The sequence below is a fragment of the Panthera onca genome, chromosome E2, assembly GCF_046562875.1.
Source record: "Panthera onca isolate mPanOnc1 chromosome E2, mPanOnc1 haplotype 2, whole genome shotgun sequence".
NCBI classification, from domain to species: Eukaryota; Metazoa; Chordata; class Mammalia; order Carnivora; family Felidae; genus Panthera; species Panthera onca.
The window spans coordinates 21,326,347-21,351,578 of NC_138353.1; the positions used below are offsets into that span (position 1 = coordinate 21,326,347).

Sequence of the window (25,232 nt, forward strand, 5' to 3'; positions counted from 1 at the left end):
TGAAATGTGAAGGTGCCTCAGAAATGGGCACTCAGATGAAAGACGAGAAGGTGTGGGGGATGCCTCATCTCTGCTCCCCAGTGCATAGCTACCCTGATTGATGAGCCTGTCCCAGCTCACCTTTGGTGAGCCCCTGCCCTGCATCTGGAATGCAGAGTCCTGTGCTTTTCGGGACCCGGGTGTGTGACAGGTTACCAGGTCTAAAGTGAGAGTTGCTAAGGTCCCTGCCAGTTCTGACATTCTGATGGTGCATTTGGATGTGGTCCTTGACTAGTTCTTGCCACACAGTGTAACAATGCTCCAAATGCCCATACTTCATTTTACTTTGTGAGTTTTGAATAAAATATGAGGCCGATGGAATCCTGCTCCCGATGGTTACTAGATAAAGCCACACTGGCTCACCCGAGAAAAGCAGTGCTATGCCCTCCCTTGTGAAATGGGCAGAGTGATGTTGCCCCGTCTCCCTTCGGAGAAGCAAATGCCCTGGAAATAGACATGGCCTGTCTGCACACAGCGAGGTGGGCCAGGAGCCCACGGGAGCTGAGAGTTCAGAACCATCGGCTCTGAATTCCCCCACGTCGGTGCCCTGAGTAGCGCCCTCACTCTCTGCAAAGCACTTCCGTGCCCCCTAAGCTCTCTTTAGAGGCAAGAGAATTCTCATTCATTGCTGGTGGGGATACAGGATGATCCAGCCACTTTGGAAAACAGTTTGGCAGCTTTTCATAACGTTACACATACTCTTAACATATGACCCAGCACCCAGGGATCCACGTCTGGGTGTTGAAACCCAGGAGAAATGGGAACTTACGTTCATAAACTTAGGTTTATAGCAGCTTCGTTCATTGTCACCCCAAAGTAGAAACAAGCCGGTTGTCCTTCAGCTGTGTACGGATAAACAACCTGTGGTACCTCCATACGACGTATTGATGCACTCCACACATGGGCCAATCTCAAATACATCATATTAAGTGAAAGAAGCCAGACTCAAAAGGGGACATCCTATAGCATTGCATTTAGATCACATTTTGGAAGAGGCAAAATTAGAGGGATGAAGAACAGGTCAGTGTTTCCAGGGGTGGGGGGCGTGGGAAGGAAGGGCAGAGTGATCTATTGGCTACAAAAGGGCAGCACAGCGGCATTTTGGGGTGACGGGAGCTATCCCAAATCTTAATTGTGGTGGTAGTTTCAGGAGTCTAAGTTTGTCAAAACTCAGAGAACCGTATACCAAAAGAGTGAATTTTACTCTGAAAATTAAAAAAAAAAAAATCATTTTTGAAAGCTGCAGGCTGGGTGGTATAATGTGATGGCCATTTGAAATTGGCCTTCCCCTCCATCCTTTTCATTTTATCCTACAAGAGACGCTCATGAACCCAGTCAAAGCCTGGCATTCCCGGGTGACAGGCACTGCTCCACAGAAAGGGCCCCTGGAAACTGAAGGGAAGGACAGAGATTACACGGGTCAGTGAAAAGTTTCGGATTCTCTTTCCTGATGGGTGTGAACAAAGAAGAAACCAGTTCTACTTACCATTTGGGGGACTCTTGAAATCCTGACACAAAACACCTTGTGGATGAGAGGAGGGCAGAGAAAACGGGGTTCCTGTTTGTATAGCTGAGCTGGGATTCACCACTAGACAATGTCCTTAAGCCAGTGACAGTAGGGGGCTGTATCACTTGCCGACTAAAGCATCCTAGGAAGTACACTTAAGGGTCTCCTCGAACCATTTCTGTTCTGATCCACGGTGCCAAAGCAACTTGAAACAACGTCTCTGAAACAGAGGACTCAGGAATCCAACAGAGGATGGGAAAGGGACTTTGACGGGAAGGGAAATCCAAGCAACCACAAACATACCAAAGCGTGCTCCCTGTCTTTAGCATTCATGGAAACGCAAGTCAAACACAGTGAGACAGCAACCCCAACCACTAGATTAGGATGCATGAAAAACAAACAAACAAACAAGCTAATAATATCATAGGCTGACAAGGATGTAGAACAATGGAAAGACTTAAGAATAGTTTCTGGGAGTGAAACTTGACATAATCTCTTTGGAAAACGGCTGGGATTTATAGATATGCATGCTGTATGACCAAGCAACCTTCCATATATGTGTAACAGATAGGCTCTGCCACACATGTATACAGCACATGAGTAAGTGTGTTCACAGTGGCATTTTTCATAATAGCTAAATAGCGGGGGGGAAAAAAACTACTATATTGCAATATATTCATGGCCAACGACTTTGAAAATAACCAACTGCACATGTCCACGTGGAAGCCTCACAGATGTAAAGCTGAGTGAAAGAAAGAAGACACAAAATAATCCATCCAATATGATTTCACTTGTGTAAAGCTGAAAGACAGGCCCAGGGAGGTGTACCTACATGCTAAAACTACACAGCAAGGCAATAAAGAGATCGCTATAAAAATCAAGATGGAGGCCTCCAGGAAACGGGGTTATAACTGGGAGATGTTGGGGGGCTTCTGGTGATTGAGTGGTGGTTACCCAGTTGTTTGTTTTATAATTTTTTTTACTATGTATTTATTTAGGTAAAGTTATTTATTTATTTTGAGAGAGAGCATGAGTGGGGGAGGAGCAGAGAGAGAGAGAGAGAGAGAGAGAGAGGAGAATCCCAAGCAGGCCCCATACTGTCAGTACAGCGCCAGATGTGGGGCTCAGTCTCACGGTTCATGAGATCATGACCTGAGCCAAAAATCAAGAGTTGGACACTTAACTGAGCCATCTAGGTGCTTTTATAAAATTATTTAAACCATACACATGATTGACCCATTCTTCTGCATTTGCAACATATCTCACACACAGGAACATAAGAAGTAAAAAAAATAAACAAAACAACTGGATTCCAGAGAAATGCCAGTCTGGGACCAATAATAATGTGGAATGAGAGATTCCGAGTGAGGCGTTCTGGAGGAATGACCCCAAAGAGAGACCATCTTGGCGGTCTTAACCTTTGCCGTCCTTCATTACCATTTATTGCAACCAAAAGCCTTTTAGAAGTATTTGCTTTTAAGTAAAAGTTGTATCCTTTGTACTAAAGGATCAATCCTTTCTCTTAAGTTTCATATGAGTATGAATCTTATAGAGTGCTCTAAGTGATTCATTACACTTTATTATTATTATTTTTTAATGTTTATTTGCTTATTTTGAGAGAGAGCACGCGTGTGCTCGAAAGTGGGAGAGGGACAGAGAGGGAGAGAGGTCATCTCAAGCAGGCTCCAGGCCCAGGGCGGAGCCCCACGTGGGGCTCCATCTCAGCACCCCGAGATCATGACCTGAGCAGAAATCAAGAGTCGACGCTTAATTCACGGAGCCACCCAAGCGTCCGTCGTTACACTTTAGATCAGATCTGTTCCTCATGTGAGTCTACACAGACTTAAGGCAAGCTATTCTATTCAACTGCTTCTAATTTGCCTGGAGGTCTTCATCTTAAAAATTCAACCACCATTGGGGCACCGGGGTGGCTCAGTCGGTGAGGTGTCCGACTCTCAGTTTCAGCTCAGGTCATGATCTCATGGTTTCATGGGTTCAAGCCCCGTGTCAGGCTCTGCGCTGACAGTGCGGAGCCTACTTGAGATCCTCTCTCTCCCTCTCTCTCTGCCCCTCCCCCGCTCGCCCTGTCTCTGTGTCTCTCAAAATAAATAAATAAAACTTAAAAAATAGTAAAAAAAAAAAATTCAACCATCACAATGAGAAACGCAGGAGGCCACACCCAATACCTCTCGAGTAAGTAAAATATATACTGTGGCATCCAGGCATAAGCTTCATGCAGTTTCCTTGCAGAAAATACTTCTATGGTCTTATCTGAGTCTATTAATTCCATTTTAAATATAAACCTAACATGCTTAGAAGTCTGTTTCCAAGAATACATCAGCTTAGAAAGAGAGAAGTGACAAGAAAACAGCTACTAGAGCCCATGACCGCTAAGAAGCTGACGCTGCGTAAGAAGACAGATGGAAAAACGTCTCAATTCTCCTAGGTCTCTGGGGGCATTTATTGCAGGGACAGCAATGAATTGTTAAATTAGAAATTGACTGAATCTTTTTTAAGAAATCAGTTAACAAGCGCGGTGCATAATAAATGATGACCGTCAAGTGTTTGGCACACCTTAGCATCCAAAAAAAGTCAGTTGTGTAGATATCTTCCTGCAAAGAAGTCCTGCCGTGAAAATACTAGAGATATTATATTAGCCCCCTGATCCGCGGTTTTACATTCCGTGGTTTCGGTTACCCGCGGTCATCTATGTTCCAGAAGCTGATGATCCCCCTGATGTACGGTCAGGAGGCCAATAGTCCCTGACAGTGGGTCACGATGCCCACATCGCCCACCTCGCTTCATCTCATGGTGTGGGCATTTCATCAACTCACATCCTCCTCATAAGAAGGGTGAGTCTGGCACAATCAGATGCTTGAGGGAAAGAGAGAGACCACACGGACACAACTTTTATTACAGTATATTGTTACAGCTGTTCTATTTTACTACTAGGTGTTGTTGTTAGCATTCTACGATACCTAATTTGCAAATTAAACTTCATCGTAAGTGTGTACGTTTAGGAAAAAAATCAGAGGATATATACAGTTTGGTACTACCCAGTTTCAGACATCCATCGGGGGTCCTGGAACATAACCCCCCGTGGAGAAGGGGGGACTACGGTAATCCAAATCCAAGTCCCTGGGAGTATACATGTGTACATAAACACAAATATTTAAATAAATAAATAATTATATACATATATACACATATATGTATAGGTAGCTATATGTACATATGCATGGATGTATATTGAAAAATATTAGCTTATATTTTGCTGTGAGTGTATGTGTATGTGTGCACATGCGTGTGCACGGTGGTTTGGATCCTGTTAAAGAATTCCGGATTTGGATGGAATTCGCCCTGATAGCTGAACAATTACGGAACAGCTGCATCTTCAGAACAAAATGACCTTTTCATCAAGTTACAAAACATTAAAGGTTAAAGAATGTTTGAAGGGGAGTTAATACTTTTAAAACATTGGGAAAATTGCCATGTTTTCAAAGACCTGACCGAAAGGAAAGGTAAGCTAAGCGCCAGACCGGCAGGTATGAGCTCTATTGTGGGGAGGGGGCATGATACATTTGCATCGCCTGCTTCATTGAAAACTATGAGTGAACCTACCTCCTCTGGAAATGAGAAGAGGCAGGCCTGTGATCGGCACAGCACGGGAGCTCACGAAAGGAACCCTTAGCGGGCTGGTTCCTAATTGCAATTTTGAAGTCACATTTCTTCCTCTCGCGAGTAGCGATGGCAGAGAGCAAATCAATGAGGGTGTCAGATTTTCCAGGCTTCTATTTTCCATCTGACCTGGATGGCACACATTCCAGTCACTACTAACAGGGAAAATAGAAATATCAGTGAGCCTCCTCACCATACCCCTTTTTTAATTAGCTCCCAGAAAAACCTGGCGGAATCTGCCTCGTTCGCCCTGCAAATGCTCACTCTTCCCAGGAAGTCAGGAGGTCTGTGCACTGCTCTGCCTCCAGAAACTCCCCTCTTCCTTTTTTTTTTTTTTTTTTTTTGCCCCACTCCAAGCACCTGCTTGCATCCTGGGGTGCATCCAACCTCACGCCATTTATATGCCTATCTTCAGGGAGGTCTGACCCCATGGCTATTTATTGCACAACTACTGCATATGCTGAGCCCTTCCCCAAAGCAGCCACATATGCCTCAGCCCAGGTGAGCCTCACAAGTACTCGGACAGCAGGCTCTACTGAGACTCGCAGGTGGGCATGCAGCTGGTAACACTGTTTCTCTTTCAAACCCTTGTCTGGCCTTGAAAGCTCCCAGAATGTAGCACAAAGAGGCAAAGGTTTGGAAGGGCATCTCCAACTTTGATCGGATGTTTCCTCCCCGAGTCCCTACTCAGTGCTTACGATGGAGGGAGCTGCTTTTAGAGATGAAGGACAGAAGGCTCAAAGATGGGGTAGCAATCTGCAGGAGGGCACTTGGTGAGTTATGGGTCACGAGCCCAGGCCCTGCATCACACGGTCAGAACTTGCATTCACCCACAAAGTGCACAGGTGCACACCCAGAGCAGACACACTGTGGGCTTGACCTTTCTACGCTGCTGGCTGGTATTTCTCTCCTAAAAGAAAGTTGCTCTCCTTCATTCCTCCCTGCAGCCTTTGCTCCCTCATTCCTGGTGCCTAATCTGGTTCAGGTAGGACCAGGTCCTGGGCTGGATAGACAGCCCTCTACTCTCTCCCCTTTAATGTCTCCCTTCTTGACTCTCAACGACATGCCCTAGATAGATGCCTCATCCCCAAGAGGAAGCGGCTTGCAATTCTGGACATTTGAAGCAGGAGTGACTCCTTGACAAATTTCACTGTTGGAGAATGACTCTGGCCCATTTTCAAGTTTCATTTGTCCTGGCCGACAGGTAAGGCCTGAGGAGGAGTTAGGAGGGTTTGCCGGCTGGGAGCGCCTGTGCCCTGCAGGTGCCCTTGCTGCCTCGGAGACCAAAGGCTTTCTCCTAGTGGGAACCTTATCCCCAGACATTCATGTCGGCTGGGACGAGTGTTCTCTTGGAAGCAGGGAGGCTCCTTTTATACCTGAACCTACCCCAACACCAGCTGTTCCCCCAGCATATACCCAGAGAGCCCCTTCTCTTCAGCTGAAACGCTCCTAAAAACCTTAAATGATGCAAATCAATCCCCCTCTTTGGGTCATATATTTTGAAAGTATTGCTAACATCTGTAAGGCAATCAAAAGTCAAAATCCAGGCTCTCTCAAATTTGTATTCAGTGCTACTATTTTTTTTTTTTTTCTATGTGCATTTACAGTTAGGTGACCAGCCTGGGGCCAGGCTCTGAGAACACCCCCTGGCCCCACCTCCCCATTGTCCCCCTTGCCCCTCAAGAATGAGGCAGGGAAGGAAAGATGGCTGTGGATGATTGCCTGAGCTGAGTATGTCTCCTAGAGAGGCACCTAGAAGGCTCTTTGGGCAGGATCTCAGACTTCCCTTCAGCCTGACCACCTTTTGGCTGAGAAGAGGGGTGGAGATCAGGCTCTCCCTGGAGCAGTTGTTGGCCGGGACCCTACTCTAACTGCTGGGAAGATGGAGAAGGAAAAACCTTCTCACCAGTCCATACCGGGGAGAGACAAGTGAACTTCTAAAACCTCTGTACTTGAAAAATAAGGCTGCAGGGGTGGGGTGGCAAGGCCCCGGGGTACTGGGCACAAGAGGGGCTATGGGGCTGGGGGGAGGGGAGAGAGGCTCAGGGGACAAGAGATATCCCTTGGTCCTTGGCAGAAGGCAGCCCAGTATTCTGTGCAAAGCCCCCCACTAAGTCTTGAGCCACAAGAAGGAGCCAGGCCTGGAAGCTGGCCTCACCTCGTGCCTGTCGAGTCCTGTTTTCCTGCAGGTCAGCACCAGGGCAGAGCTGGTCCCTTCTGTGTGCACTTGCACGCACACTTACTTCCACACCACTCCTGGCTGGACATCTGTAGCCTGTACACATCTCCTTCCTTGCCTGCCTTTGCACACTCATAGGAGCTCCTGCCTCATGGTCTGGGCACTTGCTCCAGGACATGTTTTCCCAGGAGGTGCCCCAAACCAGTCCTAGGTCCCGGTGCCCTGGACTTTGGGGCCCGCGTGGGCACACAGTTCTCTGTTCAGGGCAAGTTGGGTTTGTCTGCTCCAGAATTTCAATACTGCAGGACGTTGGGGAAGGTATTGTGGACCTGAGTGGGCAAAGCTCTTGTCTTGAAACTATGTCAATAGAGCAGGCACACTATTTAGCTTTAGCTGTGTTAGGACAACCTAGGGAAGGGGTTGGGGTGAAGGGGCCAGATCTCCTCTTAAACCCCTTCTTCAGAGGTCACCACCGGCCTCTACAATCCCCCAACAGTCGAAGTGCAAGAGGCGCGAGGAGACGGCCGCGAACCTAGTCCTGGAGGCCAGCGCTGAGAGCACCCTGAGGCCGCCACCTCCCTGGCCCAACTCCCGACTCTCTGTCCCTGGGGCTGGAGCGACCGCCCCCGATATCCCACCTCTAGAGGGCGCTGATAGAGAGGTGGTACCGCGCATTCCCGCCGCGGGCTCCACGGGGAGCCCCCGGGACTCCACCCCTCACCCCTGGCCTCATTTGAATATTTCATTGGCTGCCGCCTGTCTGGTCAATTTATCATGCAAATGCCGGTGCCCTCCGCGCCGGAGAGGAGCCACCGCCCGCGCTGGAGAGCGGCGCCCGATTGGTGGCCGAGACAGCGGCATTTGTAATATTTTTCTTTGGGCATTGGAGTCATTTACCAATGCCATCGCCGCAACTCCAGGCACTGAATCACAAGCCACTTAAAGGGTTTTATTGGCAGCTTTGAAACTTCTTAACATGTTCTTTTATTTTAAACCAAGTGTCAACCTCTTTCTGACCTCCCCCCCCCCCAGCCCCCCACCTAAAAAGCTGCGGCGACTACAAAGTACCTTGTTCCCTTGCGGGCTGCGCACGACGGGGGGGCGGGGAGTGGCCGCCTCTGCCTTACCACAGAGAGGAGGACTCGACCTCTTTGGAGTGAGCGCTTGCTAGACCCGAAATAGATCATTTTTCCGGATCCTTGTGGGGGCTGGGGAGGGACTGATAGAACGCAAAAAGCAACCGGAGAAAGGCGGAGGAAGGAAGAAAGAAGAGGAAAGAGATGGGAAAGAAAAGTGTCAGAAAGAGGAAGACGTTGGGAAGATTCAGAGCTTCTCTGCAGAGGAGGAAAATCTGGGGAGCTCAGAGCCTCTGAGGTCAGGCGCTACCTGCATACAAAGAATCTGACCCTTCCGACCACCTCATCCCAAAGAACTCCCGCTCTCCTATTCCGGACATACCAGTGATGCGCGCAAGCTTCAGGCAACAGAAAATGAGAAAGAACGAAGACCCGGCCCAGTGCCCCTCTCTCTTGTACCTGTCCTACCGAGAATTGCCCTCGGTCTTTCCCGTTTGTAAATTCAGGGACGAACACAAAACCATAATGTGTAAGACAGAAAAAAAGAGCGATACAGGAAGAGAAAAGGAAAAGAGATTCTTCCTCATCTTGCAAATTCCCCGGCCAGTTAATGAGGTCACCAGGCATGCAAAGCTGGGCTGTCTGGTCTGCGAAGAGCGGGTGGGTTGATATCTGAGACCTCCTTCTCCTCTTCCTCCTCCAGTGTTCCTCCACTGGAGTCCGAACACAGCCTCGCACTGGGCTGCCCACGCACTGATTCAGACACACCGCTGGTGCCGGCAACTCTTGCATCGGCGCGGGAAGGGCTGAGCACCTCTCCTTTCCAGCTAGCAAAGGGCTGCTCTCTCCCAGCCAGGGGTGAGCCCCGACACGGCTGCAGCTGTCTCCAGGGTGGTTTTTTGTTTCTGTTTTTTTTTTTCTTTCTTTTTTCTTTTTTCCTAAGCTCTGCCCAAAAGGTTTCCAAAAACCCATTTCATCCAGAGTGGGAAAAACCATGCCACGCAGCAGCGAGTAATTCGGGAAATTCCCCGCAAAAGTCAAAGTAGGCGCGTGGGATTTGACCAAAGGGCATTTCGCCAGTAATTGCCTCTCCGAGCTAGACTTACTTGTGTACCTGACCTCCTTAGACCAAAACACAAAGACTTCTCATTTTCTTTATTAAATCTCCGGTCTCTTAAAAGTTTTTTTTTTTTTTCCTCAAAGTTCCGTAAATGAGTGAGCTTGAAAAATAATTACAGAAGAAAGATCCAAACTGGACTCTCCAAATTTGGAGATCCAAGACCAAGAACACAGGCAAGCTTGGGGGGAGGGGGTGAGGGGTGGGTGTGGTCCCAGCCTGTCTTAGAAAACTGGAGAAAGTGGTCTCCAGGAATCACCCAACCAGTAGAGGGGTATGTAGTAAGATCTGCTTTCCCTCGGATTACCATGCTCCCTCCCTCTGTTAGGTGTATATGTTTGGTTTTGCTTTAACACATTTATAAACTGCCTGGAAATTTCCAGCTGATAAAAATGAGGCATTGAGGAGGAGGACCTGCCAGCCCTGACTTCCTAAGGGGCTTGGTCAGGTCAGCTTCCATCCAAAGTTTTCTGTGTCCAGTTGTGCTGGGAGCTCAGGGCCAGCCTGGGGCTCCCTTGCTCTGCCCCTCCCCAAAAGACCAGGGGTATCAAGGTTGGCCTGGGAAGACCACAGGCCCTGTTGCCTTTGAGTCCAGTGGTCCTACGGGAATGGCAGGCATGTGAAAAGTTGGCAAAATTGGGCCAGACTTCTGTGTGCTCAGCTAGGAGAAATTTACAAAGTAGTAAAGTCCTGGGGAGGGGAAAGGTGGGGGGCATACAGGTACCCCGTGTATTGGGGGAGGTGCTTCATACCCCAACACCAAATCTTGACTTTGAGAGAGAGAGGTCTCCTACTTTTCTTCAAAGAGAGATCTGCACCCCCATCCCATAACTCTACCCCATCTCACATCCAGGCACCTCCCAATGCAGCTCCCCGAAAGCCCCCACAGAAGTGGTGTTAATATACCGCTCCGATTTGCAAAGGCTTATTTCACGTCAAAACTATAAAAGTTCTCGGGAGAATCTACAGACAAAACATCTGGTTCCTTAAAACAAAGCTACCGGAAAAAGAGAAACAAACTTCGCTGCTCTGTAAATGCACCTCCAGCAAACAATTTACCGCCTGGTGAGGGCCTGGCCCCAGAGTCCAGATTTCTAGCGCTGAGGGAGGGGCTGAGGTCCTGGGGCCCAATTCCTGGTCGAGGTGTGCAGGTGGAGGCAGTCAGCCTCTCTGCATGTAGGGTACCTCCTTTGCCTAGGCCAGACGGTAGTGTGAGGAGTGTGTAAGGGGGCAGCCGGTCCAGGCCAGCGGTCCAGGGGGAGGCAGGTAGGAAAAAAGCACTTGGTATGACCTTTGCTGGGCCTTCAGTGGGCTCCCCAAGGGCCCTTCACCGGGCCTGAAGCCTTCGCACCATGAAATGGGGTGCAGGCTCCCTGCGTGTTCTACCCAGCGTGTCCTGTCCCTCCAGCTGGCCAGTTCCTCCCTCAGGGCACAGAGAATCTCTGGTCATGGCCTGGGTTCAGGCTCCCAAGTTCCTGGGAACTTGGCCTACCCTGGCTATCTGTCTTGGACTGGCAGCTTCAAGGACACCTTCTTTCCTGAAGCCTTTTTCCTCAGTGGCCATGCCAAATGGGGACATATTTCCGCCTTCCCCACCGGGTCAGGCTGGACTGTCACCCACTGCCCTCATTTGCACCTTGAACACAACCTCGGCTGCCTCCCGGCGGCGGCGGTGGCCGACTGCTGCGTCCCCGCATCCCTGCTACAGCTTCCTTACCTGGAGCATCCTGTTTTGGGGCCAGCTCTTTGCCCCTCCACCACACTTGTTCAGCCTCGCCCGCCTTTAACTCCCCCACCCCCCAACTCGCCCCGGTGGGGCTCTGGTTGGTCAAGCGCGCCAAGTCTCCCCGTGGCACGACATACCCCACGCAAGTAGGCCCAGGGACTGGGGCCTGCAGGTCTCAGGGCTTGGAAGGCTAGAATCACATTTCTAACCCCTAACCTGAAAAACTGGCATGTGGGAGGATTTGTACTGCAGAACGCTCAGGGCACCGCCTGGGAGGAGGACCAGGGTTCCACTGGGCCCAGGCCACAATCTTGGGGGTCATGAATTGTCTTCATGGCCCCCTGGAATTTTCTGGACTTATCCACGTTGCCACCCCGCTGCTGGGTGAGCCACCTGGCCACAATGGGAGCCATCAGTTTCGCCCATGGGCGTTTGCCGTTGGGCATTTCGATACGTCTCACCACTGCCCCTCAGCCCGCTTTTCCTTCTTTTGTGTTTAGGGACTTAAAAATGCCCAGAAAAGCAGCACCTCGGAAAGTTGGGAGCGTCTCACTGGGCTGGGGGTCACTTTTTGCGTGGCTCTCACTCGGCTAAGTCACCAGGTGCCTGCGCGGGAGCGGAAGCCTGTTGTCACTTTTCAGGGGTGTCCGCAACTCTTCCAAGTGAGGTGGAAAGATTTCTACACGGTGGTACCTTCTACAGAATTCTAGCTCCTCCGCCGGGCGCCGGCTTTTCCGCCCTCCTCTAGCGTGAAAGCGGTTCGGCCGCACCCTGGAGCGCGGTCCCTCCTTCCCGCAGGAAGGAGCCCCTGTGAGCGCCGCCGCGGCCGTCTCCGGCCTCCTCCGGAGCCGCGCAGACCTTGGCTCCCGGCGCTGGCCGGAAAGCGGCTCCTGTATCCCTTCTACCTCGCGAATCGCGGAACGAAGACAAGCACAGGTTTTGACCCGCTCCTGTAGCCGACTCTTGAGTGGGGCAGAACTCACCAGACACCCGGGCAGAAATATTTGCAGTAGGAATACGCTCAGGTAAAATGCCAGGGACCGCCACGCCGCAGATGTCCAAGGAGTAGGTCTTCCGTGCGCCCTTCCCCTGAACTTCTTAGGGGGAGGACCAGACAGCCCCTTTGGCCTGGCCAAACTGATCAGGCACCTATATGAAGATATTTGCCCTCTGGACAGCGGGGTGCGAGGTACGGGTGGGGAAAGCAAGAAGCAATGGTAACCACGGGGGAGGTCAGCATTCTTGGAGAATGGCACCCCGCGAACTACCCGCAAAGCTCTGGCTTCTCAAACATATGGCCTTGCCCTTTCTCACTCTGTAAATAACATATGAATTACAGACCTACTGCCACCCTGACACCATTTCTCCCTAAATCGAGTCCCTGGTTTTCACTGGGATCCGCGTTTCCTTCCCCCTCTCTCGCTCCTCACAGGCAGCAGCCAGGTAGGGGCCTGGCAAAGTTTTAGCTTTAGACCTTCTGGCCAGAAGATGTGCCCCAGATTCGGCCGAGCTGGAGCCCATTTAAGCCCCTGCATTCAAGTACACACTGTGCTTGGTGCAGATCGGGGAAGCCTCCCTGCCTTTTCTCCTACGCCACACCCAGTCCACAGAGAAGGGGCAAAGAGAACTTGGAATTGCTAGGGCTAGGATGACAGTGTCCCTCTCCATCTGTCCCATTGCTAGCATGGCCTGCAAAACTAGTCCCGTTTGGAGTTCTTGGTATTAAAGGCGGTGCGTATGGTTAAAAGAACACTGTAGAGATCAGGGTTCCAGGCAGTGCCACGCCGGGCCAGAACCCTGTTTGAGTGTCCGGGCAAGGCAGCGCGGTCGCAGTCTGCACTCCGCATAGCCCGTGTTGCGCGTGACGGGTTGTCGCTGCGATGTGCAGCTCAGTGACACTGATGGATGCGCCAATGGTTGGACGGACAGATGTTAGGGCGGATCGCACCGCGCGCGGCGCCCGAGCGGGGGAGGGCGAGGTAGCGATCGGGCGGTGGCTTCGGGCGGCTCGGAGACCGGAGCTCAGGCCGTGGCCCGCAGGGGGAGGGGGAGGAGGGAACAGAGGTTTGGAGAGCAGCGTTGGGAAGCAAAGGAGGAGGGGGAGCACAAGCCAGGGCGAAACTCTCAGCCTTCCGTGCGTGGCGGCCCGCGCTGTGCACCCATCACTACCGGCGCGCCCAAAAGGGCGCTCGGTGCTGGGAAGGTGAGCCAGGGGCGGGCAGGAGCTGACCTCGCGCGGCGCCTACCCTCCTCCAGGCAAGAGGCTCCCAGCGCCGCGACCAGAACCGAGAGGCCGCGGGCGGCGTCTGCCAACTCACCGTTTCCTCGTTCGCAAGAAGCGTTTCACGCCCCACGGCCGAGTCTCCCGGGCCTGGAGGGGCAGTTGTTTTAGCCTCCGCGGCCGCAGGCGTCAACCGCTCGCCGCGCCCCCGCCCCCGAGTTCGCCACACACAAGGCCCGCCTGGGAGCCCAGTCGCAGCCGGACTCCGATTCCCCGCAACCGCCCGGGGTCCGCACCCCGCAACTCCGAGCGCTCCTGCGCGCGCGAAGGCGCTGGAGGCGGCTTTATAGCCCGGGAGGACGGCAGCAGCACATCTGCATTCAGGGAGGCGTCTGGACCGAGCCCAAGCCCGCAGGCTGGGGGCGAGCGGAGACTTTTGATCTTACCGTCTGGGTGAGATCACGGTCTCCTGGTCTAAAAGAAAAGAAAGCATGCCGGTGAACTTTTAAAACAAACTTGCATAAACAATCACAAAGAAAAAGATAAAAAAGAGAGGGCAGAAGAAAAGGGAGAAAGAAACACAAGAAAAGGAAACATTAAGAAAAAGGAAGGAAGGAAAGAAGGAAGGAAGGAAGGGAAAAAAGGAAGGAAGAAGGCCGGGGTTTGCAGCTCCGGGAACGCTCAGGCAGGCAGTCCCAGGGGCGCGGGGCTCCGGCCCTCGCCGGGACTATCGGACGCGGGGCCCAGGGGAGCCTCCGGGCCCCAAGCGGCGCGCCCAGGAGCAGCGCCACTTCGGGGACCTTGGGCCTGGCGGCCGCCCCCGCACCCCCCACCACCGCCGCCCGGCAGCGCCCGGAGCCAGACCCGCCGCGGCCGCCCCATTCCCGGCCCAAGAGCTGGCCCAGGGAGACGCAATCGAACCCGCAGCGCATCGATGCGCCGCCGCCCGCGCCGCTCGGGCTCAGGCTCTCGCTCAGCCGCCGCCGCCCGGGGGTCGTCCCAACGAGCTCCGGCCCACCCGCGCCCTCGCGGCCGCTCGTAAGTGAGCCCGCGTCTCCCCGCCGCCAACGCAGCCCTGCCAGCTCCTCCTCTCCGCGGCCCGCCGGTCTGGCCCGCTCGGCGCCTCAGCGACCCCAATCACCCAATCAATAATCAATTCTTTTCGCCCCGTACTGCTGGCAAGCCGGGCGCTGGGCGCGGTGGCCCCCTCTCGGGGGGCGCCCTGGGGCGGGGGATGGGGTTGGGAGCCCGAGTTCCTTCCCCCGCCCCCACCCCCCCCCCACCCCCCCGTCCCGCCCTCGGATCTGCCAGCGCTTGGGGTGGGGGGCGCGGCCCGGCGCCTAGGGGGCGAAGGGCGGGGTGGGGGGCGGAAGGACCTTGATCTTCCCGTGCGGAGGAGGAAACTTGGAGGCACCCCCCTCCCACGCCGACCCCCGGGACGGGCCCGGGAAAGTTTGCCCGGGAAAAAAAAAAATTGGGGGAAGTGGCTGCGGCGGGTCCCGGGGGAGGAGCCCGGGTGGCGCGGGGTCTGGGAGCAGCCCCCACCCACTCCGGCCCGCGCCCGCCTCCTCCCTCGAGGGCGCCGGCGCCCGCCCGCGGGCCCCGGCATCCCCGGGGGGTGCGGGCCCAGGCCCGGCGAGAAAGCTGGGGGCTTTGGACGCGGCGGGTGGAGAGGAGTGCGGCACGGGCGGGGCAGCCGGGGGCGGCCAGGGGGCGAGGCTGGGTGGGGAAGAGGGGCGGGAGAGGGTAGCGAGCGCCCCGGGACGAGCTGGGCCGGGCCGGCGCCGCGCCCCTGCGTGCGCGCATAGGGCGGGGGCGGAGGGGCGGCACCCCCTCCCCGGACGGGGCGGGGGTCCTAGACAGGCCCGGGGCCGGGAGCGGGGGCGCGGCGCCCCCGCGGGCGGGCGAGTGACACGATCATCTCCTTTTCCTTTAAGCTTGCCTGTTGCCGACGCCGCCGCTCCAGCCGCGCCGCGGGCAGAAGACTGGACCGCTGAGCCCCGGGCCGCGGCGGCGGCTGAGCGCCCCCCCCGGATGCCGTGACCCTCTGCCCGGGGGCGGGGGCCGGGGCAGGACCAGCCGGGGCCGCTCCCGCGCTCCTCCTCCCACCCCTCTGCCCGCCTTCTCCCCCTCTCCCCGCCCCCCGGCCCCGAACCCCGCGCACCTCGTCTGGGGACGGGGCGGGGGGGGGGGGGCAGGGCCGCCGTTCCTCCCCGCCCCCTCCTCCTCGGGCCTCTGGAGCGATTTGTCAAACTTCCCATTCCGCCGGCAGCGCGGTCCTCCTCCTCCTCCTCCTTCACCACCTCCTCCTCCTCTGCCTCCTCCTCCCCCCGCGCTCCTCCCTCCCCGCGCCTCCCTCGCCCGCCCTCCTTCTTCCCTCCGCACGTTCGGGGATCGCGGCGGAGCGCGGAGAGGGGGGGACGCGGAGAGCCGGGGCGCAGCAGCATCCTGCGGGCGGCCGCTCTCCGGGGGGGAGGCTGAGAGCCGGCCCGCCTCGCCCCCCCGCGGGCCCGCCGCCCCTCCCTCCCTCTCCTCAGCCCGGCAGCGGCGGCGGCGGCGGCGGCAGTGGCAGTCGCCGGAGGAGCATCATGCCGAGGAGGAAGCAGCAGGCGCCCCGGCGCGCAGCAGGTACGAGCCGCTTCCCCTTCCTCCTCCTCTCCTCCTCCTCCTCTTCCTCTCGCTGCCGTGCGCCTCCGGCCGGCGGCGACCCGGCTCCTCGCCCCACTCCTCGCCCCTCTTCCTCTGCCCGCGCAGAGTAACTCCGGGGCGCCAGGCTCGCTCGCTGCTCTGCTCTCTGGGTGCGTGCGCCCGCCTCGCGTCCCGGGCGCCCCCCGGACGCCCCGCCGCGCTCGCCCTGCCCCGGCTCGCACCCACTTCGCGAGCCGCGCGCGCTCGGGGGCTAACTGAGCCCGCCTGGGTCCCTGCCTCTTCAGCTCGCCGGCTGCGGAGGGGATGGGAAGGAGCCCTCTTCGGGCTCTTTCTGTGGGGGGCGGGCGGGGTCACCTGAGTTCCCTGGGACACCTTCCGTGTCCTCCCGCGGCCGGCCGGCGGGGGGACAGCCCGGTGTCTGCCGAGCCAGAGAGAGCCGGCGAGTGAGCGAGCGGGTCCCTTCGGCCACCTTACTGCTAATCCGATTGATTCTTCATTTATTGGGCCCAAAGCGGGCAAGCGGTGGAAGGCAGAGCGCGCTGGGTCTCCGTATTGTCAGATGACCGTCAAGTCACTGTTAGATGCTGGCGTTTCCTCTATCCGTGTTTGTTTTCCCTTACCCCCACCCCCTCCTTCCACTGCTTCTCCCACCCTCACCTCCTCGTAGCACTTAGTTCTGGGACGTGCCTGTCTACTCCCACCCACCCCCCCCAACCCCCGGTTTTCTTTTTCTTTTCTTTTCTTTCTTTCTTTCTCTCTCTCTCTTTTTTTTTTTTTTTTTTTGCCAGGATGTCAACTCCTGTTAAGATTGAGCCGATTTTTTTTTTTTTCTTTTCTGGAAAAAGCATCATTGAAAACAAAACAAAACCCACACACATAACATTATTTTGCAATAATGTCAGTTGGGGGTATGTTGCCTGGAAGAAGGGTTTCTGGCCCTTTGCCACCCTTGATTTGATGACTGATTGATCACCCGTCATGCTGCTGCCTTTGATCTATTCATTCCCAATAAACATCAATAAATCACTCCCAATGGTGAGGCCAAGCTCTGTGACGTCACTAGGGCCCTGTCAGTGGAAGTTCGGGGATTTGGGACGGATTGCTGAGAGGACCACATGTGGACGGGATGTATTTTGATATGAGTAACACTCAGATGTGCAGAGGTTCAGATGCTGCCTGAAATCGGAGGGTTAAGTGGAGGTTCGTGTCTTTTCTGCTCTTTTCTTTTAGTGGAGGAAGGGAGAGCAGAGGGAAGGGTCAGGGCATTGCCTGACGCCCCACTTGGATGAAGGCGTTGTACCTGTGCCGCCCCCTGAGTGCCTGTAGTAGCCCTGGGGGTGACGGGGATGGTCATTTCCATCATGGGAGCCGGCCCTGCTGGTGGAGCCCACCCTGGATGCACCCTGGAGTCTCCTTACACAGGGTCACGCAGAGGGAACGCGCTCCTTTTTTTTCCAGAAATGTACTTTCTCGTTCCTGCCTTAAGAAAACCCTAGAAGAAAGGAGACTTGGTTTGGGGCACGTACGGCAGGTTTTGCTGTCTGTCCTCAGTGTTGCCCAAATTTAGGAAGTTTGAAAATCCCAGCAGTGGTTATGGGGAGGGTGCTGCCACTCAGGTCACCTCCTGGCTGGTGCTTCTTGTCCATTCTACCCTCTCCTTTAAATTCCAAGCTCAGGCAGTGAGCTTATCTGCCCAAAATAAACTCCAAAACTTTGGAGGACTCCTTCACAAAGTTGGGCAGTAGGAGTGCCTTGGGCTTCTTCCAGTCTTTGAATTTTTTTTCTTTCCTTTTTGGATGCACATTTTAAGGTATCTGTGTGCCTCAATCAAATGAACCATATGTGATTACATCTTTACATTTAGGTTAGAACTCTTTCTACGGTGGCTTCACCTTTTTCTCCCCCACCTTGCCAATCTGAGACTCTTCTCTGATAACTTCCTGCTAAAAATGTTAGCGGAGGAAAGGTCCTGTTGATTTTATCTATCCATCCATCTATCTATCTATCTATCCACCTATCTATCCACCTATCTATCTATCTATCTATCTTAAAGCAACCTGTTCCCTAACCTTTCTGCACCTTTTACAAAAACCAGCCAGGAAATCTCAGGTCAGTTAAGAAATATTCATTATATAAAAACTTGACTGCCCGGCTAATAGGAGATGGAAGAATGGTTTTGCTCTATCAAAATGACCCGTCAAAACGACTTTGTTTCATATTTGATTTAATTGTCTCTCTCCTGACAGGCACATTCATCAATAGCTTAATGGTCAATCAGAAGTTGGCAGCCTGAGTGCTTTCTTTCTTTCCCATACCCTGGTTTTGGATTTACTTTATCAGAATGCTTCTGCCTAATGGACGTGTGGAGGAGGGGGTGGAGAATGTCTGAAGGGCTACTTATTTAGGAAGAGGGGAGGAATAAAAAAAAAGAAAAAGAGAGAGGGAGAGACAGAGAGAGAGAAAGAAAGAACCCTCCACACTGAGGCCTGAGCTAAGTATGCACAGGCCAATAAGTGAGCTGTCTGAGGTTTTTGTTTGTTGGTTGGTTGGACAAGAAACTTCCCATTTTTTTCCCTCCCGTTTTCAGTTCTCACAGCTGCAAGTTATAAGGTTCATGCCTGCTTTTGTGGCATCCTGGGAGTGATGACAAATTGATTGCTTTGCACTGATAGAGAGAGAGTGGGAAAAAGAAAGATGTCTGCTGATTGGTAACTGGAAATCCAGTCCCCAGCAACCTTGAGAATACTCGAGAATTTTTTTTCCCCTCCAAACTGAAAGGTCCGCTCAGCCATAAAAAAAGAAAAGTTGTTTTGCCAGCTTCATTAGTGTTCACCTAATTAGCTGTAAACCTGATGGATCCCTGACAGCTTTAATGATTGGAGATGACAAGCTCGACACAGTGTCATCCAGCAGAATTAGGTTTGCAGCTAGTTTGATGTAATCAAGTTGATATTACACAGTCCTGGCTGCCTTTAGTTGTGCATTAACTCAATTTTCTGCTGCAGGTGACAAATGGGCTTTGGTACCTGGATAATCATGTCATAGGAATTAGGGCCCTTTTAATGGTCTGGGGTAGAATAACAACCACAAAGGGCTGAGAGCTGGGTAAGGCGTGCAGACGTCGCACACAGGTGCACACAGTCTTTATATCTAGGCCAAATGTACCACTGCTCTCCAGAAGGCCAAAGCAGGCTCCAAGAATCCCTGAAAAGACGTATTTCTGTGCTTGAGGATTTTCTTTTCTTTTCTTTTCCTTTCTTTCTTTTTTTAACGGAAATCATGCATGGCTTAGTGCCTTTTCTCAAAAGGAGAGAGACATTTCTTCACCTGCCGAAGAGAAACCTGGGCAGGAGCGTCCTTTCTCCACGCGTGTAATTTCGAAGGGCCGTACGTTTGTGCTGGACAGATGTTGCTGCCTCAGAGGAACAGGGTTGCAGAGGCCAGTGTCCTTCGGGCGAAATGACCATTGTCCCTTGCTTAAAATGTGACTCTTGCCCGTGCGTCACGTTTTTTAAACCACGTATTCTTTGAAGATACCAGAAAAAAAAAATTGGAGCAGTGTTTCATAGCAGATAGCGTTTTATCCACTCATATCCATTTTCTGGGGGGGGGGGGGGGACTGTAAAATCATTTAAAAAAATTGCCGAAACTTGCAAACAAAACAAAACAAAACAAAACAAAACAAAACCGGTCCTCAAGGAACAACAACTCGTCACTGACCGTTTTGAATCTTATTCATTGAAAGAGAATAATCTTCCAAGGAGTTCTTAGGTGGTCACGTCAACAGGGTAAACCTTTGAGTATCTTCACTTTTACAAAAGTGGTTTGAACCCCTTGGGTTCGGCTAGTGTGACAGATCGCTGTGGGTCCCCCGGGGTAGGATGGGCTTGTGGCAAGGCAGAGGGGGTTTGCATTGCCAGGAGACGTGGGCATGCCTGAAAGGGAGTGCACCTGCTGGTCACTAGTGCACCCTGGCCTTCCTGACTCTGGGCCACACATTGGGCGGCTCCAGAGAGATTTCCTCTTCTCTGTCAGAGGCACGTGGAGCGTTCAGAAGGGCATTTCGGCGTCGGCCTTGGGAATATATTTGCTCTCAAGCTTGCCACACGTTTCTCCTTTGGGCAAGTATTCTGCCTTGTAGCAAGGTGACAAAATGACTGGTTTCGGCTGCTCTGTGATTCCTGCGCCCTCCCCCCCCCCCCCCGACTCTCATTTTCCTACAAAATGGGTGGAACAATGCAAATTTTAAAAAGGAAAATCAAGAAGATGAGGGAGAAAAACAAAGAGGGCAGGAGGCAAAGGCTGTCCCCCTGGACGTCCACCTAGGGAAGAGAATCTTCCAGAATCAGCTGCTGTGCCCCCATTATCTTGACATCTGTCAGTTAGGGCTTCAGTGCTCTCCAGGGCCACACTTGATTGTGAGCGGTGGATGTTGTCATTTTGTTCTCAGTGTTGCCTTGAGCGCGCTCATAAGCGAGCGATAGTCAATAACTGACGTATCAGTACTCTTCCCTAAATTGTCTCACACGTCTGCGTTTTCCCTCTTTTTACCAAAGATTGTTTTGTAAAGAGATTACAATGAAAGGTGACTGCTCAGGGCCGTGGGGTTGCCGGGAAGCCCAGGTGAGTTCCCAGAATTAAAGCCCTTCCTGGCCCCCCCTCTCCCCGCCCATGTCACCTCCACTCCTGGGGTGTCTGGAAGGAGAAGGATCACCTTGAGGGCAAAGTGCCTGCACCACTTTGGGGGGGGGGCTTCCCCCCCTTTGACTCTGCTTGTGGCAGAGCCAGGCCGGGGCGAGGGCTGCAGTCACAGGCAGGGAACAAGAAGGGAGAGGAGCCGAGTCCCAGTCCTGGTGCCCAACAGCCATGTTAATCCAGGGACATGTCTTCGAGGGCAGTTTGTGAGGCTTTCCTGCTGGCCCATTTTTATTCCTGCCTGTCGCTGGACAAACTATAAAAATAGCTTTGGTCTGGTAGTGAAAAAAAAAAAATAATAATAATAAAAATAAATAAAGGAAAGAAAAGAAAAGAAAAAGAAAAAGAAAAGAAGTAGGGTGTGTGTGTACCCTTCTGTGTTTGTGTGCAGCCCAGTTAGGTAGAGGGGCCTTTCTGTCACAGCAGCTGTTTTGTGACACCCCTGCAGCATTTCCCCACAGCCGTGGGGAGGAGCAGGACAGAGCAGAACAGTGGCATCACTGAGCCCAGACCTTCTCAGGTGTTCACTGTGTGTGCGTGCGTGCATGTGTGTGTATTTTAGTTACGCTCCAAATTGTGGTTTCTCTGTCTGAAGTTAAAAATGAAAGGTGAATACAATATATTGTATTTGGTAACAATGATATGGACTGGTACATCTAGACAGATAATGTGCAGTTGTAATTAGACTCAATAGACAGGCAGTCATTTTAAAATTCTTTGACACATGCATAAAATAGTCATATAATAAGATAAGATGACAATTTTATGTTAGGTTGATAAAGTGTCCCGATACATGCATTTAAATGTCTGTAAGCCTTTAAAAAAATCCAGACAGATTAATTCTAGTTTCCAGTATTTGCAGTTAGTCATTAAATTAATTTTTAAATCCTACTAAACAATGGCTATGAATATGTTTTTTTTTCCCCCCCCTTCTAGATTTTTTACCTGAATTGCAGAGAATGGATACGCAGGCTTGGTAGCTTTCTCTAATTTTTCGACATTGGTAACAAACAATTACATTAGACATGGACATAAAAATTCAGTTTCCTGTTTGTAGCTAGAATAAAGGTCTGCATTTTTGGAAGTAAAAAAAAAAAAAAGTTATAGAGTATAATCTGCTTATGACCGCTTGCCTGAACAACTGTCATACTCTAGATTTAGGAATCTTTATTAGAAAGATTACATAGTGTCCTTGACCAAATATTGAATATTTTATAAGCCCCATTTAAAAAAGAAGACATTTCAAGCACATACACTTGATTTGATCAGCACTTAGATTCTTGGGTTTAATTACTTTCAATTCTGTAAATTATTTTAGTGTTTCAACAGGAGTGGCCCCAGTGATGTATCGAGGGGAGTAAAAAGGCATTTCTCTAAAGGTCACGTTACCTGGACTTTTCGACCATCTTCATACCTTGTTTTCTCAGATGTGCAAAGGTGTGGCTCTTGAAGAATAATTTCAATTTGTTTGGGCTTAATGATAAATTATTAATTCATACTGTCAGGACACATGTTATTAATTATGACGGTGTTTTCTTCATCCAGAACAGCTGTTGGGGAAACAGTGTAAGTTCAGATTGTCTTCAGGGGGAGGGCGCCAAAGCAAGGAACTTACCAAGTCCTTGTCATCATATCTTGGTCCCCTTGCTTTGGGAATAAAGCATTGCGGGGGCGGGGGTGGGGGGTGGGGAGGGAGTGAAGGGAGAGAGAAACCATTCATTCTAAACCAAGATGTACACCAGCAAATGCTAACTAATGTACGTTTTCTGAAAAGCAAGCCTAACTCTCCAAGGTCTGTGAGTTCAGACCTGAGCTCAGAATCCCTCAGCTGGGATTCTGAGGTGGGACCTGCTCCCTTTCCAAGTGCAGGTTTGAATGGACTGCCCTCTTCATCGCATGAGTGGGACTTGTTTTCTTCTTATTCTTGGGTAGACCAGAAGGTCGTGGTCACAAGTGCATGGTGGCGGAAAGCAAGATACTCTGAGCGTTTGTTGTTCCCCAAACTGGAACCCATCCTTAATGGAGGGCAACGCGCCATTTGGTAATATACGTGAAATGACCCCAATTCATTTACTTTTGATTTTTACCATTCTCATCATTAAATCTAGTCCTATGTATTCAGTTTCCTCTGAGTTCTTTGAGAAATGCATGTTGCATAAAATAGGCAATTTTTAATGAACAATTTAATGTAAATGGGTTTTGAATTTAAATTAATATTAATGAAGCCTTGAGTGAATTTATTTTGCATACGTAAAGACTTGTAAGTCTTTCACCCATGTGCTTTCTCCTTTATGTAGTAACATTGGTTGGTGGGATTAACTAGAGCCTTTTAAAGATTTACACTTAAAAAAATTAAATTGATTTTATATGTCCAATAGCACCAACATATTATTAGGCAGAGGTGTTACTTAATTTAAAGAAAATATACCTCATTTCCTATTAAACCTCTCAGTTTCCATTACCCTGTTCTTCCTGCAAGCTGCCGTTGCTTTGGCGTTGCTGCTGGGGAAAATACATACCAACAATAGTTACTACAATCAAGATGTTTTCTTTCTTTGGCTTACCTCTAATGCATTATGTATCCTGGAATGATGGGAAGTTCTGTAATTAATTCTGTTAGATGTAATTGCTATAATCACTTTGATGTTACACATAATAAAGGTAATATGGTAAGCACATAAAAAATATAAACACCTTATTGTAACACTACTACTAAAATTCCTTCTCATCAAGTCTGGCTTATAGACCAGTGTTCTTAACTGGTTTTGGCCATAGGTGACAATTTATCCGAGCCGTGTTCATTGATATTCCAAAGGAGAGTCATTTATTGGAAAGGATGGGCCTTGTCTTGGAGAGATCTCCAAGCTGGTTGCCTAGGAATCTTAATGCCCTTTTCCTCAAAGATGTGGCTAATTAGAAAAGGTGACCATTATCTTCTGTAGAGGAGAGGGGTAAAGGCTTCCCGGAAGTGGCCATGGAATGAGGTAAGAGGGTGGCCTAGGAGGGAGAGAAGCACTCTGAGACGAGAGATGGCAAAGGTTTTAGGTCCAAAGAGTGCTGTTCTGAAGGTTTTCTCATGGTGTGGGATTATGGGAAGTGTGTGTGTGTGTGTGTGTGTGTGTGTGTGTGTGGCAGGGGGAGCACACAGGCGCATTCAAGCACATGCTCGTGGGTAACCAGAGAAGGCCACCTTTCTGTGAGAGACATTGGTACAGAATATATGGTTTATTATCATTACAGTTAGTATTCTACACCTTTCCCAGGGGATCCTGGGGGGCCGTGCCTAACTGTCGCACCACATGCCAGGGGCGATGTTGCCTGTTGGGCAGAACCTGAGTGGTATCTGTGACCCCTCCCCAGGCCTCGGTGCGCCTACCCTAGATGCGGGCTACCAGAGAACAGAAGAGAACTTTGCCTGAGACCCCAAGCACATCCTCCTTGTGGGATGTTTCCAAACATGTGTAAATTACTCTTTGCCAGTGCAGCTTGCAGGAGATGGAGAACGTGGTGGTTAAAGAAGCTTGTCGTTTGATTTTTTTTTCTTTTTTTCCTTCTGTGGACATCCTGGAGTCAGACTCGCTCGGGCATCCATGTGATCCCGTCGTCAGCTTGCACCCTGCCCCGTGTGCTACAGAGGTCACGAAGCCTCGTGACCTGGTGTCGGCGTGAGAGTTTGGATGTGAATTCCCCACATTTATATTTTATTTTTCAGTGTGTTATAGGCGACGAAGCGTATGAGTCAGTCATACACAGAAATCAAATAAGAGAAAGTGTACGTGTGAGCAGAGAGGGTGCCAAAATCTCTTTGGAGGAGGAACGGGGTGTTTTCAGATGGCGGTGAGATGGACAGTGACAGCCGTGAGTCCCTAGACTGTGCCCTGGACCCGCAGAGCTGGGTCTGGCCGTGGCTGTGGTCAGCTGGGTGCAGACCAGGCCGGCAGAGAGCAAGGTGCTGCCACAGACGGGCTGGCAGGGCCTGCCTCCTGGGCGCTGGGCCTAAGGCACCCTGCCTGCCAGGTGAGAGGGTCCTGGGTCCCTGGCGCTGGCCTGGGCTGCAGTCAGCCAGTCACCAGCCCTCCTGCGGTGAGCCTTGGCTGGTTTTGATGGCGAGGATGATAAAAGGTCTGAGAACTCCATAGGCCCCTGTAATCAGGGCCAGCACTGACATCCTTCTCAAGTTTGACAGCTTCTTCCTTTTCTCTTCTCACAGCCAAGCCTTTCTCAACCGAATTTCCCCGCCCTCCCCCTCTCTCCTCCCTCCCTGCCGCCTCTCACCCCTTCCCTCCCTCTTCTTTCTGTGTGCTTCTCTCCTGTTTCATGTTCTTGATCAGTCTCAGATGCCTGG

General features: G+C 51.8%; 1 protein-coding gene across 2 annotated transcripts in view; it reads left to right on the plus strand.

The window, feature by feature from the left end:
• Positions 1-12,779: 12,779 nt before the first annotated feature.
• Positions 12,780-25,232, plus strand: part of TSHZ3 (teashirt zinc finger homeobox 3) — a 71,732-nt gene continuing 59,279 nt past the window's right edge. Inside the window, exons 1-2 of one of the 2 annotated variants that reach the window (XM_060650874.3) lie at positions 12,780-14,581; positions 15,481-16,171. In XM_060650874.3, coding sequence (XP_060506857.1) covers positions 16,132-16,171 — 40 coding nt within the window. In that variant the 5' untranslated portion in view covers positions 12,780-14,581; positions 15,481-16,131. Of the gene's footprint in view, positions 14,582-14,614; positions 15,220-15,480; positions 16,172-25,232 lie in introns of those variants that run through there. The other variant, XM_060650875.3, reaches the window with a different exon arrangement.